At 41.9% G+C, this 16,173-nt stretch overlaps 1 protein-coding gene across 1 annotated transcript in view; it reads left to right on the forward strand.

Annotated features, from left to right (window-relative positions):
* THSD7B (thrombospondin type 1 domain containing 7B) overlaps nt 1-16,173 on the forward strand; it is a 2,268,639-nt gene that overhangs the window by 1,553,667 nt on the left and 698,799 nt on the right. Inside the window, exon 14 of the mRNA XM_069225078.1 lies at nt 15,501-15,695. Within this exon, the coding sequence (XP_069081179.1) occupies nt 15,501-15,695 (195 nt within the window). The remainder of the gene's footprint in view (nt 1-15,500; nt 15,696-16,173) is intronic.

Raw genomic sequence — 16,173 nt, forward strand, 5'->3', positions numbered from 1 at the left:
CTTGCCCAAGGGGTCGCTCCCTTTTGACAGTTTCAGAAAAAAAAAAAATCCCTGGTGTCTAGTGGGGTTTCAAAAGCCGGATTGCAAGCAATCCGGCTTTTGAAACCCTGTGAGAGACTTCAAAGGCAAGGAAATACATTTCCTTCCCTTTAAAGCCCCTCCGGGCCACCCCCATGGGATTGAAAGAGAAATGCTTTGCATTTCTCTTTCAATCGCGCTGGAAGCAGAGCTTCCAGCACGATGGGGGAGATCCTGTGACTAATCAGCGTGCGCTCGCGCGCTGACGTCACGGGGGTTCGGGGAGGTCGGGGTGGGAGGGGAAGGGCTTCCCCTTCCATTCCTGACTTGGGGGGTGGGGGGGAACCCCACAGAGGGAGCGCTAGCGCTCCCTCTGGGCTCTGTGTACAGGACGTAATGGTTACGTCCTGGGCACAGCAGCACTGTGCCTCAGGACGTAACCATTACGTCCTGGGCACAGAAGGGGTTAATCTAGCTTCCGATATTGTAGCTCAGGTTATAGTAAGCACAGTAGATTCAGTTAGGCCTTTTGTAACTGGAGGTCATTTTCCAATAGCCAACACAACAGGTTGTGAATTATACAAGTTTGCCTTTCTCTTGCCATTGCCAAAAGAGGAAGTTTCTATTTATGCCGCACAGAAAAGATAGTAAATACACTCACTAGTGTGTTTTCTCAGCATATACTTGCGTCTATGCACAAGTTCTCTTTTTCATGTTTCACTATAGTTTGAGATGTGTATGTAGATTTCCGTCCACCATGTCTCTTTAATAGCAGTGTTCGCGGGGATTTAAAAAAAAACGATTCAAACTTTCACAAGCGTAAATCGGCCTGGTACAGGTATTATAGAGAAACAGAAAGGGTTCCGATCAGCTGCAAAACGTCAACGTGTCCTAAATCAGTGACTTTAAAAGGTAAAAGCATTGAAAATGCATCAGCAATCCTTAGTTCTAACAGACATTCATGATACATGGTTAGATTATGACTATATATTCAGGGGCTTATTTATTGGTCAGTGCAGCAAGTGTCCCTAACTGTTTTGGTGTTCCTCGAACTCTCAGTAGCATTTGACGCAACAAACTATGCAACAGAACCATAGGAATATGTTTCAGGGTTCAAAATAATTGACTACAGTTGACTCCTGGACTATCCTCAGAGAAGACTGTTCATTCCTACACTCATGACAGTACATAAGGGCACAGAGTTGTCAAAGGCACTCGGATATGGTTATTACTAGGCACTGAGATTAAAATCCAAGCGTCCAGTCTCGCTGTCATGCAAAATGTGAACAAAATCCAACACATAGAGCCTATTAACAAACTACAAGTTGCAATGAATTGTAGTGTGTTTAGTAGTATTGCAATAGTATTACTCACATACTATAAAATGCTGTTTCCGGAAGTAATCATGTCCAACCTCTCCAATCGTTTCTATGAGGATATCTCTGCCCAACGTATTACTAACCACTGGTATGGCACGACTCTCCTATAGAAAATATTGTAGTCAGAGACTAAAAAACTAACCCCTGTTGGAAATAAAGGTGAAATTAATGCTCTGTTTATAGATAAAAGTTCATGTTAACAAAAGTATATGTCATTAAAATATTGGTATTATTCAACTTTTAATTTTTGTAAAAAAGTAAATACATTCAAATTAATTCTATACATAAAATGTAATAGTTTTTAATGCATGTGAAACAAACATAAACAATTTAGCATAGGTGGGATTCAGTTTAAGATACATCCTTATAAAATAATTGTAAATTAGTTGAATATATATTACTTAATTATCTTTAAATACACTTTTAAGAAATAACATTTTATTTTATTTATTTTAGATTCTAAATAAACATTTACAATAATTTTGCAATAATCATTAACGGTAAAATAGTTTTATGAATTTTTCTATTAGAGTTTAATAAACATATTAAATGAGATCTAGTAAGTTTACACCTGTAAATTGAGCTCTGCCCCCAGCTTCCCAGAAAGGGAGGATTAGGACTTTGGAGTAAGTTTACACTTGTAAATTGTGAACAGCCAAAGTAGTGGCAGTTATAGTAAAGTTATTCCAAAGTTTGACAGTAAATTCACATGTGAGTAAATCAACATGTGTAAACCTAATTTCACGAATAGGGCTCACAGTATGCAAGCAAAAAAAGCTCCATATACTCCTTGACATGCCCGTTTTAGGCTTTTCTTCTCTATAGCCTGTAGGGATTATGATGATCTGGTGTGTAAAATAAATTTTCGGGGTTACTGGTGCACCATTTCCAGCTAACCATTTTTTAAACCTTCACACAGTGGGACTTCATATTCCTATTTCCTCAAACAAGGAAGTAATTAGACCTTTTTCTCAGATTTGGGGCCTCAATATGAGTTTGGTGGTCCCACCGCAGGAACGCCAAACTCACAGGGAGGACACCACCGCCATGGTAGCGACGTCCCCAGAGCATATTGCAATGTTCCCCCAGGCTGAGCATCAAGAACATTATAATAGGCATTCCTGCTGGTCAGTCCGGTGGGAACAGTGCTACGATAGAGGACTCGGCTCCCTTGAGGCTAGCACAGAGGGGGCCAATCAGCACCCTTTGAATGTGCAGTATCTGCAAAGCAGGTAGTGCGCATTCCATCAGTGCTGGGCAGGGGGGTCCATGCACTGCCCATGCCAGAAGCAGGGATAGTGCATGTGTCCCCCTGTGTCTCCCAACACTGGCTTCCTGCCAGCCTTTTCATGGTGCGGCCCCTGCCATGAAAAGGCTGGCCAGAAAGTGGGGTTGTAATCAGCCAGACGGAGCTGAGTTCAGAGGCATACTGACTTGTTACAACCCAGACTGCCGTCACTATGTCAGGAACGATGTTCCTGGCAGGAACAGCGGTCTTTAGGTGGATCCACCCACCAAGGTTGTAATTTGGTGGTCGGACTACCTGCCAGTCCAGTTTCCACCAAAAGGCTTGCGGTCCTAGGACCACCAGCCTTGTAATGAGGCCTTTAGTCTTGAATCAGATTACACAGGCAGCTACTATGTAATTATTCAGAGAAAACAAGGACAGGTCCTTTAGAAAGTGCCAATTTTCGCCCACTCTCCAATCTGCCATAACGAGCTAAACTGAAGTATTAGTGGCATCCCAGAAACTTCAATGACTTTATTAAATCACGCAATTGTTTCAATAAAATGCAGACTCCTGCTCGTCTGATGTTTGGCACACAACCTCTGGTCATCTTAATTAATGACGCGAGCAAGAAGTCAATGATGAAAATGACAGGGTACTGAACCTGTTAGATATGTCATGGACTGTGTACATTGTCACTCAAGTAATTCTATTAGGGGGAGTGGAGAAATTTGCGATAAGGCACTTCGCTCAATCAATTCTAAGCAATCAGCAACAAACTATTGTGCTTTTTTAAATCTGACTTTTTACTAGATAATTTTGTGATCCCAAAGGGCTCTGCTGTTTTTCTTCTGTCTCTTTTTTTATATTGATATTCTGCCATTGTTTCAGGTCATCCACATCTGTAATGTCCATTTCTACAAAAGCACAAACCACAATGAACGTCTGTTCAAGTAGACCCATTTTGTGTTTGATCTATTTGTAATGTCCACTAATTAAATGTGAACATTGTTACGAAAGTGAAATATAATGTAGCATGCAGTCTGATAGTTGGCCAACATTGCAAGTTGGGGTTTTGCCCCACATCTGTTAAGTCCTTGCAAAAATCAGTTTGTGATTAGAGCATCCCAGTTATTGTTACCACCGATTTTGCTCATTTATCGTGGTCTCCAGAATTTTAGCTGCATTATCTGCAACATGTAAAAACTTCAAACACACTTAGGGCCTCATTGCGAGGCTTGTGGGCTGACCATCGGCTCGCCAGCCCTGTGGAGATGAGACCGCCCCTGAGCCAATTTCGAGGTTTCCACTGGGCTGACCAGCGGAAAGCGGAAACCTCTGAAATCAAAGGTTTCTGCCGGTAAGCCCAGTGGAAACCATGTGGCGACATTGGCCTTGGCTCCTCATGGAGCAGAGGCTAATGCCATTGCACAAAGGGTGCCCTAGCATTCTCAGAATGTGTGCTGACCAGGGGGACCAGCACTGCGCATGACATGGTCATGGAATGTGCAGGTGCCACTCTGTAGCCCCCTGCACTGTGTTTCTGCCTGCCTTTCAGGAAAGTGGACTCATGATCGTCACAGTGGCACTGAACTCAGCACCGCCATGGCTGACCACGACTCCGACCCCCGTCAGCCCGTCAGGAACCATGATCTTGGTGGGCACGCTGGTCTCCTCGTGGTCTGACTCCCAGGGTCGTAATGTGGTGGTCAGACCGCCTGGAGTGCTTCAATCAGACTGCCACTGTGGCACTGGCAGATCCCCAGACTGCCAACGTCATAATTAGGCCCTTAGTTGTCTAGTTAGAATGTAAGGATTATGTCTACTCATGATGCATTTGTTGCATTGTCTTCTTTGACAACAATGTTTAAAGGTGCTTTGGGGGTCTATGTAATAAAGAAATGTTGGTGCAAAATTATAGAGACACTAGCACAATCTACGTGACCTGGCACTTTTTTGGTAGTTTGAACATTGGAGACTACTGGTATTTAAAAAGATGTACAGAATTGCCATCTTTTTTGCCTTATGTTTGAATTATTTTTCACATTTGACCAGAATTCACAGAGTGCCCTAGAAGTACACTGCCAATCTAGGATTGTTCCAATACCTGCAAATCGATGCTTGAATGTATTCATGAAAGCATAATGTTCATGACTTAAAAATATGCAATTATACATGTAACTTTTCTTCTTCTCTAGGCAAATTGTTTCCTCTTTCCGTACTCCTTTCTTGAAATGTAAGAGTTCCATTCAGTTTGTGAATTTCTACAGTGGAATTAATCACAAATTGTTTGAGAATGCCCACAGTCCTATTAGTTGGGGACATTGATTGTTTTTAATTGATTGCGGTTCAGACAACCCTCCTCGTACCTCCCTCCATTGAAGATTAGTCTTAGTGACAGGAGAGGGATGACCACACTGACCATGTACTGGATTTTATAAATGGTAATATTCTGTTTACTGCAAGCAGGTTATGGAAACCAAAGGTTTTCATTAAAACACAATTCCATCTCTTTATATGTTATTTTGAGTTTTTCTTCTTTAAATCTCCTTAAGCATCTTTCGATTGATATAGACAGTGAATTTGGTAATTATAGGTTACCCTGCTGTGCTACCCTGGGAACTTCTAGAAAAAATAATAGAGGCAATACCAGATCCCTTACCCAGTTATTCTTACATAGTGTGTAGTCTCAGCATTTGCATTTTATAAAGTGCTGGTCGGTGGGTCATAGGTTGAACTGCGTATATAAGGCTTGGTCAGAAAAAATGGAATTGAGAGAATATTCTGGATACTGTGTTTTTAGAGAATTGGCTACTGATGATTGCTAGACACTACAGTACATTTTACACTCAATATGGTAAATCTTCCCTTTTCAGTTCCTTAGCTCTCTTCCTCTTCAACTTCAACTTTCATAGCCCTACCTTCCATGATCAGAGTTCTATCAGACCACCAAGATCTTTCAGAATGTTCCTGGTACAGCAGAGGCACATCATTATGCTCATAGGTTTGGAGGCTATTTACTTTATTCTGGCTGCATTTTATCAAACACTTTGGAAACTAGACCCCTTGTAACAGGTTTTTTTAAATTTTAATTAATTATTTTAACTTTTAACAAAGACACTTTAATGTTATTTTTTACTTTTGAGCGCGATGATTTTAATTGAACATTATTATTGTAGTTTTATGTCAGTTCCCAGGTAGCTGCCGTGGCAAACAGGATATCTGGGCCAATCACATTCTTACAGTTCTCCTGTCTTCCTTCTATTATTACTTTCCATATCCATTTTCCAAGATGTTGGAACTGCCTGCCCACCATGAAAATACGGTGATCATATGTCAGGCTACTGCCAATGTGTCTGGGCAGTAGTTGGGTTTCACCTGACCATACTATAACCAAAAACCAGGTGAGACAGGCTTTTCGAGGTCCTAGTGAAGCTCATTCTGAGCCCAGTGAATCTGTCTCAACCCTACACTATAGCACAGCAACGAGACATGGCTGCTATTACCGATTCCGAATGCTGTGAGCGGACCTTGGGTGCCCTGGATTTAATGCCATTTATCACCTTTTCACCGCTTTAATCTTTTGCACAATCATACAGACTTTAATATGTTGCGTTGCTTTGTGGCAATCCTTGTTAACACAGCTCTAAAATCTATGAACTATTACAAAAAACAACTTAAAAATACTAGCACTACCTGAAACTTGGGGTTATCCTTGCTTCTGCTCTTATTCTGGTTGCGGTCCCAATATGCTGTAAAATGGTGTCTTTTGACTGTGGTTCCTTCATTGAGCGTGAAGTTGTTTGTTTCTACTATTGGCCATCCTTCGTGTGGAGAAGCTGAGATTTTGCAATCTAAAACAAATCTATCTCATAGATGCAGCTTTTAATTCTGTTGGTTTACTGACCGCCTGACAACCAAACTAAAACGGCAGTTCTCCCTTTTTCAGGACACAGTTTCTGAGAATTTGAAATATCTGAGTAGGTTGCGCACAGCCTCTGGAAGTGAGGCATTGTTTGATTCCTTTGGCCTACTTGATCCTCGAGAATTGGCAATGCCACCCAACTTCTGGCACTGAAGCAGTGGGGACGAACATGTTAAAGTAATGTTACCATAAAAGTTTTGATCTCTCGACTATAAAATTTTGTTATGTATGGTTTGTGCTTTTTAAATGTAATCAAATATGTATTATAGTACTCTTTTACAGTTTATGACAGAAGGGTGTTAGTTACTTCGATAAGAAATGAAATATAATTCAGAAATATTCTGGTTGCAACTATGTTTTTGCTGTAGAACAAAATATAAATTGATATGAAAACCGATACAATAAGTAAAGAAATATGAGTAAGTATTGGTAGAATTGTTAAAAATAAATAGCATACATTTGTGATTTGTAAGTTAGAAACACTTATAAACATCGTCAAGAGAACACGCATTGTCAATTGGAAAAGCAGATGTGCAGATGCAGACCTATTCACACAGCACACGGCTGTTACTAAGAAACAATCGTTTTGGAACAGACTACCTCCGCAAATAATGATAGAAATCAAAGTGAGTAGCATTACCGGCGACCTAATGATTAGAAGCAAAGGCAAACATGTGAGCATCTGACATTTCAGAGACAGTAAGATGTGCGTTCAATAGAAAGAATAAAAAAGGGATTCTGTGTGACACTATGCGCTCATTAAAACAATCCTCGCGATGAGGTGTCCAATTTATTTTCAGTCTACTGTGGTGTGATCTTTTTTTGCAGATGTTGCGTTCCTTTCCTTCTTATCTTAATCCACAGATTTACCTCTTGTGGGGTGCACGCCACACTAAGCTGAAACGCCCTGCTTTGCGTGGGGCTGTTGGTCTTACAAGACAGTATACTCCTTTTTCTGGAGGTAGCAATGTTTTTTCAAAGTTCCACCTGCACAACCGTCCCCACATAATTTCTGTAATGCGACTCACTTATATACAAATTGCAAATACTTGGGAAAAACAGATAAAATACTTTGAGTCACAGCAAAAAATGGCAATGTTTTGCCAATATGACCCGGGCGTCTTTTCACATAAAAAGGGAATTGATTGATCCAGACAGCCATGCCTTCAGTATTCATGAGCCCATTCAGCACTTCTGTTAGGGAGGTACGTCACTGATTTCCCTCAATTGGGACTTAACTGAGTATACTCACTATAGATCTGTAGTAGTTCCAGGACTCGCCAGAGGGACTGGTCGGGCTCCACTAGATGCAATAAAATGTCATATGCGTGGCGGGGTTGCACGTCCTCCCAGTCCGGGTCCCAGCGTAAGGTCCTAGTCTGGGCATCTTTCTGGACCCAGTACGCTAGCAGCTCCACAGCCTGCGCAAACAATAACTGGGACAGCAGACACCCTGCCTTATGCTTCCCCTGATCTTTATGTCCCCAGACAGCAAACTATAAACACTCACTTGGGCCGCAAGGCAGTGATATAGCATTTTTACCAATCCCAGGAAAAGACTACCAAATCTCATCTTCTCCTGAATCAACAAGTGTGACCATTCCAAGGAATGGAATGCTTTCTCTTCGTCCAGTGAAAATATTACAACAGGGTCCCAAATCTGCCCACTGCACACAAAGCATCCATACACCTGCCAGAGGTTGTGGCGCATTGCAGTATGTAGCATGACCACCCAACTAGTCAGCCTTTACCAGGGTATACACAATCCGCATCATTCGGTCGGCTAGCACCTTTGCCAAAATCTTTTCTTCTACATTGTTCAAGGATATTGTGTGATATGACACACTTTTCCTACTGTTTCACTCCTTATAAATTGGGGCAATCAATGCCACATCCCATCCCATTTGGCACTTCTATGTGTAGTTCATCAAACTGAGGCACCACCTGTGTCCAAAGACATTTAAAAAAGGGTGGACCTGATATACCAAAAAGTGGCACAGCACAGTGCTTTGCCAAAATTTGCAGCGCTGCACTGTGTCAATTTAGAAAAGCAGGGCTGTGCCGTATTTACTAAAATATGGCATGTCCCTGTGTTTTCCCCTGCACCGGTGCTAAATTTAGCTCCAGCACCAACAAAGGCACTCTTGCACCATAGTGCAGGGGTGTTTGCATTGAGGGGATTGATGATTTATGTGCAGGAAGGTGCCCCTTCCTGCACATAAAGAATGGCAATTTGGCACTGCAACGTGTGCTGCAGAGTGCAGCACACACAGAAGTAGCATGTGTTGTTGCAGAATACAGCACACATGAAAAAAAGCAAAAACGAGGAGGAATGAAAGTAGTCCACCTTATTGTTCCTTGGTGTCTTGTTGGGCCAACAACTAATATTAATCACAAGTCTTCTTAACCTCTGTCACCAGTTCTGGTGCTGGGTCAACAATAATCTCTAGGGTCACACATTCCTCCTCCCTCTCCTTGTTCTTACCAACAGTATGGGCAATCAAGTGATCTCTGATCACAACCTTAAAGCCCTCCAAGAGCACCACACCTATGGACACCAGTGGTTCCTGTGGCCAACTGTTTCCTGGTGTGTCAGTCCATAAGCTAAATAGATCTAAATTCCATCCTCCTCGTTGTGTCCCACCCAATCCCTGGCATTTCACGAGCAACAGAGAGTTGTCGGAGAGCCCCCCGCTGGCAAATATCACACTTCCCTCCATAGGCCAGACTGATGCCCAGGGTCCAACAAATAGTCTAGTTCAGAAAGGGATTACTGAGCATTGACTGCTTAGGAAAACTGTCTGAGGTCTGGGTGTTGTTTGCATCACACCCATGGATTGTGAATTGTCCAGTGAAGCCATCAAATAGTCCCCAATATGTGTCAAACCATCTTACTGTAGGCATGGTGGTAGGTACCAGGAGACCACTGTAAGGGGTAGCCCATTACATGATCCAGAAACCACTGCCCTGCACTTGTCCTGGGAAAACTCACATCTTCACCATATGAAACAGGACCGACTTACGGTCCATTATCCCTACACCCTTGGAACCATTTGTGAATTCTGCATGTGCCACTAGATGAAAAGCCCCTCTATTGAAGAACCCACATGTGTTCCCAACTAGGTGGGTTTCCTACAGAAATACAATGTCTGGGGCATGCCCTAGATTGAAATGTTGCTACCACTCATCTCTTGATACTGCTCTCTAGCCCATTGACATTCCATGAAAGGCCTCTCAGGCCTGCCTCTTTCTGTCCCACGAATCACACCCTATCTGTCCTTGAGACACGTTGGTAAACATGTATACCTTTTGGAAAAGAACATTTCCCACATTGCCACAGTCAAACTATTTAACACTCCTTCCCCTCCTCCAAACAACCACCCTCCCCACATCCACTTGATGTGAGCTCAAAACTACCCATCCCCCAATGCTGAAGGTGCCCATTGCTCTCCCCCTACTATACACTGAATAGTCCTGCCACAGGAGAGCAGAACTGAGATTTAGGGGTGGTAGTGAGCTGTGGCCCACAACGTGAAACCCCAAATCACAAAATCATGTCAGCTGTCATGAAGGTCACCACTTCAGAGTCTCCCACTATGGCTGAAGACTCTCCATCAGCGGTGTCTTTCTCTGCTTCCTTGTCCATTTCCAGGAATTACCATCAGTTCCCCAATGACTAAGTTTGACCCCCTGTATTTTAGTCACCACCCTCCCATTTCTGTTTGAGTCCGGGGGTGGTGGTCTCTGGCCTACAGCACCACCCCTTCGGGGGGGGTCAGTTTCAGGGGCCTTCCTGGTACTTCATGTGCCCTTTCCACACTTAATGGTTGCATCATCTTCCCCTCAAGTACCCCTGTGCAGAACCAGTCTTCTACATAGATCTAAGTCATCAGCCCCTCCGTCCCTTCCATTTTTATGCATAAATTGTAAAAACACACGTGGAAACATGAATAAACCACTGTTGTAGAGTATTAAAAGAAGGCATACATTATTCATTTTGGACTGCAAACAAAAATACATTAGGAATGGTTGAACATCATAAAAATACAGGACACTTAGGGGGCTATTACAACTTTGGATGAGGTGTTAATCCGTCCCAAATGTGACGGATATACCACCAGCCGTATTACGAGTTCCATAGGATATAATGGACTCGTAATACTGCTGGTGGTATATCCGTCACTTTACCGTCACTTTTGAGACGGATTAACACCTCCTCCAAAGTTGTAATAACTCCCTTAATCTCTCAGCACCTTTAATAGCTTATGTTAGTTATAGCCTTTAAACAATATCTTTAAGACTCTTAGTAATACTACCTTGGCTGTAAATGATATTTAAATTATAAGAAGCATGTGTGTACTAAGACAATTTTGAAGAAGCTCACAGATTATCTGAAATTCCATGCCCGTACCTATCCAGAGTCTGGCCTCACTTTCTAAGTGGAAAATCAGAACCTTGTAGCAAACTTTAAGGTACAAAGACTATTTTACTATAAAACAAAACTCAATAACTGCAGGTTCATTTCTGCACATCGGATCAGCATTGACACTGCACTGACTGTGGATGACGAGTACATCTTTCCCACTGTTGGTTCTGCTGACTATGACTGTAGAATTCAACAAATAATCTTTCTACACCACCTTCATTCGGTTCAGTATATGCTGATGTTGCTCCTCAAGATTAGGACCTTTAAAGCCGATTTTACAATTTTTTGCACCTCTTCTCATATTTCCTGCGGAGTCATAGGCTATGCAAAATTCCATTCAGGTCCAGAATATTGGCTTAGGTGTAGATCAACATGTTTCCCACGTTTTAGACATCTACAGTGAATTGTATTTTAACTCTCATCAATATGAGCTGATACTAGAGATGGATTTTTTCCTAGTAGTTCTGAATTACTGTACCACTCCGGTAACCTGCACACGTATTCAATACACTTGTATACCCAGAATAGTTTTTTTCTTTTTAGCGACTCAACATTCAAGAGGAAAACATAAATTAAATTTCTCCTGTGATCAAAAAGGATTGTGTTCAATCCAGAATGTCACAAAAAAGGCAAACTCTCATAGACCTTTCTGACATTTGATATTTTGTTTTCGTTTTTGAGAGAAGTACCTGAAGGGTGCAAAAAATCTTTGCAACTTCACACGCCGATAGCACAGTAACACAAAGCTTCACCCTTGCTCTTAATCTATAAACAATTGTAATTTGACCTGTAAGTGGTATTTCTAGATGTCTGAACTTGGCTTTCACATTTCTGAGGGTTGCTTGTTATTCCGGTTCAGGGAGGACCCGAGCTCTCAGTGCAGGTTAAAATGTACCTATTGAAGCTGTGTCAAAATTAATTTGCATTCTGTCGGGCCAAACTGAGATGGCATGGTGGGCAAAAGAATGCTGTGTTGAAATGCTACCCACAGAGATTGCCAGTGCAATCATTCCACCCATCCCCTTTTTGTATTAAATTGATATTCATTAGAACAGTGCCAGGCTCTTCTTTGGATCATTTGTAGACATTTCTGACTGTCTTCAACATCTTTATGAGACCCCTCACATCCATCCTAGGAGTGAGAACAACATAAATGTGCTGTGCATTAACAGACAGAAAGATTTATCACCTCACCACAGGCACCCAATGTGGCTACAATTATTAAACATCATAAAATCATATTTCAATCCTCTTAAACAACTTTATATCAATTATCTAATTATCTAAAATCATCAACTACATATTGATTGGTCATAAAAATATATAATGCGTTCCCTGATACTGACAAAAAAACTATCTCCTAAACACTTAGGACCAGATGTATGAAATATTTTGCACTCGCAAATGGTGCGAATCGTAAAAAAGTCGCAAACCACAAATATGAAATCACACAAATTGTGATTTTTTGCGTTGCGACCTGGTTTTGCGAGTCACAATTTGCAATTCGGTATTTCCAGTAGGAAATTGCGAGGCGCAAATTGTGAGTCGCAAAATCCAAGTCGCAAAGAGATGCATAAAAAAATCGCAAATAGCGATTTTTCGCAAAATGGCATTTTGCATATGAGCAACTGAAACCAGGTGGTAACCTGGTGCAAAATTTAAAATGCATTTTTAAATGGAACATGTAAAGCACATATGCCCTTTTGGCATGTGTGCAACTTACATGTCCCCATAATTTTTTTTTGGGTGCAGCAGAGGGGGCCTTAGCCCCCCAGCACCCTGGGGTTTTGCATTTCCAAAATTGTGATTTCTGGTTCGGAAATCGCAATTTTGGAAATGCAAAAAATGTGCAGATATGGGCTAGCTGCGAATGGGGCCGGTATCTCAATTTGCGATTCGGTAATAGCATTTGCAAATTTTTAAGAAATCGCTATTACCGAATCGCAAATGTGATACATGGCACTTTGCGAGTCGGAAAGAGTGATTCCTTAAAAATCGCTATTTCAGAATCGCAAAGGGCCGTGATGATACATCTGGCCCTTAATGACAAGAAATTATGTTATTGCAGAGGTGTACTAGAAGGATTTAATATCTCTCAAAAAATTAAATAATCCAGAACTCATCAGCAAGAATAAATAATTAACATAAAACAGTCCTCTTAAATTATTTTTCCTGCTTCTATTTATGAAGAGGTGATATTCCAAGTTGCCCTTCATTGTGCTGAAACCCATCCACAAAGAAGCACCACACTATTTCTGTGGTTGTCTGTGAATGCAATCCCATTCAAAACCTATTTTTTTTCTTAAATAAAATGTTTTTCAATCCATCTTTATTGACTTTTGCTTTTAGTGTGGTAGGATATTTACTGTTCATGTTGTAATACTTCGGTACGCAGCCACATAGCCATGTAAAGAGGTGACAGACTTTTGGTCCTTTGAGAAAAACGTGAAAACTTAGCAGTTTGAGAAAAAAACTTCTATTTATATTATCTCTTAACCAGATGCATTCTGTCAGTGGTATGCTTTCTGAATGAATTGCACAATAACTGTAGAATGGTCATCAGTCAGTATAACAAATTTATAGACCAGACAAGAATGTTTCTGTGTACTACTGTTAACTGACTTCAGGTCAGATTTTCTGATCTGGCCAGAAATCTGGCATCTCAGATAGTGCCATATATTTTCCATCAGCCAAAGAGTTTAAGGGCAAAAACCTCAGTGACAAAATAATGGTCAACAAAGCATTGGATTACCAAAATTGTTAAACTTTAGGGCAAGGGTCATGTTTAAAGTTAAGGCACTGGTAAGAGCTAGAGAATAAATAAGATGACCAAAACAAATGGGTCTAAATTTAAAGGTCATTTTTGGAATATGGCGAGGGAAATTGTTGCCTACAGGATAGTGGTGGATGCTAGAAATAAAATACCTGTGAGGAAAATAAGAAAAGGTAAGGTGGAGGGGAGGTTTGAGGTGGGATGTGCATGGGAGATTTTTCCTGTACATTTTTTAAAAAATCAGAAAATTATCTCTGATTTGTCAGAAAGGTCCTATATTGTTGATAAATAAATAAAACTATAAGCAGCCAAGAATAATCCCAAAGTAAGTAATGCTCTTGAAAAGACACATGGATCATCTGAGCTGTGTAACTTTACTACTCTTCTAATTGTGGGAGGGGTCTATGTTAATTATATTTAATGTGATGATAAGATCTTAATGTCCTTGTAGCAATCTTCACTCACCATCCTGTTGCTGATGTGAACTCACAAAAGCATCAGGACTTGATCGACAAAAAATACAGAATGATCGAAAAATGCATATCTTATGATATAACTTGACTATGGCCCTCATTATTACATTCCTGGTAATAACCGCCTACAGCTGCGGTGACTGCCTCCAACATACCACTGCCATCCATCTGCCAGATTATGAGTACTGCCTGACTTCTTCCACAAAAGGGTGAAAATCCAACATTGTTCATACTGGCGGACGGTGGTGACCTGGCACTGCTACCACCACCCCGCCAGTAAAGTGCCACCAGCCATATTTTGATCAGAAATAAGGCCTGGTGGTGTCCTGCTGGCAGGGTGCTGCTGGCGGTAGCAGCGCCCCTTCCCGTTCTCTGCTGGATGACCTCCTCGCCCAAGGTAAATCGGCGTTCAACAGGAGGGGGGGGTGGGAGTGTGTTCTGTGTGTGTCTGAGTGCATCTGTGAATGCGTCTGTGTGTTGAGTTGTATGCGTGTGAGTGAATGCGTGTAAGAATGGTGAAGTGAGTGCATGTTTGTATGTCAGTGTGGCTTTGTGTAAGAATGTCTGTTAGTATGTCTGGACGAATGCGTATGTGAATGCATGTTTGCAAGTGAATGAGTGAATGCGTGTATGCCAGTGAATGAGTGAATGCGTGTATGACAGTGTATGTGAATGGGTGTACGCATGGTGCCTGTGGGTGTATGTGTGCGTATATGCTGGGAGAGGGTGTGGGGTGCTGTGGCTGTAGTGGGGGTGTGGGTGCTGTGTGAGTGCGTTTATGGGTGGGGTGGGGGGAGAATGCGTGTATCGGAGGGGTAGGGGGGTGTTTGAATCAGGGGGATGGTTTTTTTTTTAATGGAGGAGGGTGTGGGGTGTCAGGTGAGAGTTGGGGGTAGGGGAGCCACCTACAGGTGACAGGGAAATGATTCCAGAAACCATGGCGATAGGCCGGCTCATAATTCTGCCGGCGGTACGCTGTCGGCCACAGGGTCGGAGACTGACATCTCCGGCCTGGCGGCTCATACAAAAGACCACCAGGGTTAAAATGAGTGCCTATATGTCATTACATCAGAAAAGCATAGTTGTATCAATGTCACTATCTTTTTGACAGGAACAAGGTTTTTGGTATGTTCAATCCAACAGGTGCTCTTTTGTATAAGATAACACAGAGGGCATTATTGATTTTTTACAAAACAAGCAACAATAGTTCATGATGAACCATAAATAATGCATAGCACCTGCTACCAGAGTGAAATTATGATGTCTTCTTTTTTCCAGATATCACATGCTTGTCAGATGATAACCTGTCTGTAGATGCTACTGAATGCCTCCAGTGTGCTGGCCCTGTGCCTACCATTGTACAAGACTGTTTCATTGCTTGTAAGGATGACTGCACATTTACCCCTTGGACTAAATTCACTTCGTGTTCCTCAGACTGTGGATCAACAAGAAGCAGAAGACGATCTCTCACAGGTATATCTCATTCATGCCCTGTATTGCACTTTAATTGCACCCATTGTCTTTTTACCTGTAGTTAAAGAATTACACAACAGACTGGATTTATGTGGAGCAGTTATTGGGTGCCCTCATTTATAAATAACATTGTAAATTCAAGGTTCATTCAAAACATTCAAGATGCATGGAGTATATAAAGACATAGGCCCTCATTTTAACCAGGGTCTTTTGAACACCAGGGTCAATATGGTGGTATTACCACCAACAGGCTGGCAGTACATACCGTCACATTAAGAGTGTGGCGGGTTGACTGCAGCCCACCCTCCACTTCTCCACTCATACTGTCATGGCGGTATAAGCCACCAGGCCGGAGATGTCAATCTTCGATCTGGCGGCCCACAGAGTAACCCCGGCGGCATTATGAGCCGTCCTTTCGCCATGGTTTCCTTCCCTGCCATCGGTAGGCAGCTCCTCCACCTCCGGAACACTCATCTGA

The sequence above is a fragment of the Pleurodeles waltl genome, chromosome 3_1 (genome assembly GCF_031143425.1).
Source record: "Pleurodeles waltl isolate 20211129_DDA chromosome 3_1, aPleWal1.hap1.20221129, whole genome shotgun sequence".
Taxonomy (NCBI): Eukaryota; Metazoa; Chordata; class Amphibia; order Caudata; family Salamandridae; genus Pleurodeles; species Pleurodeles waltl.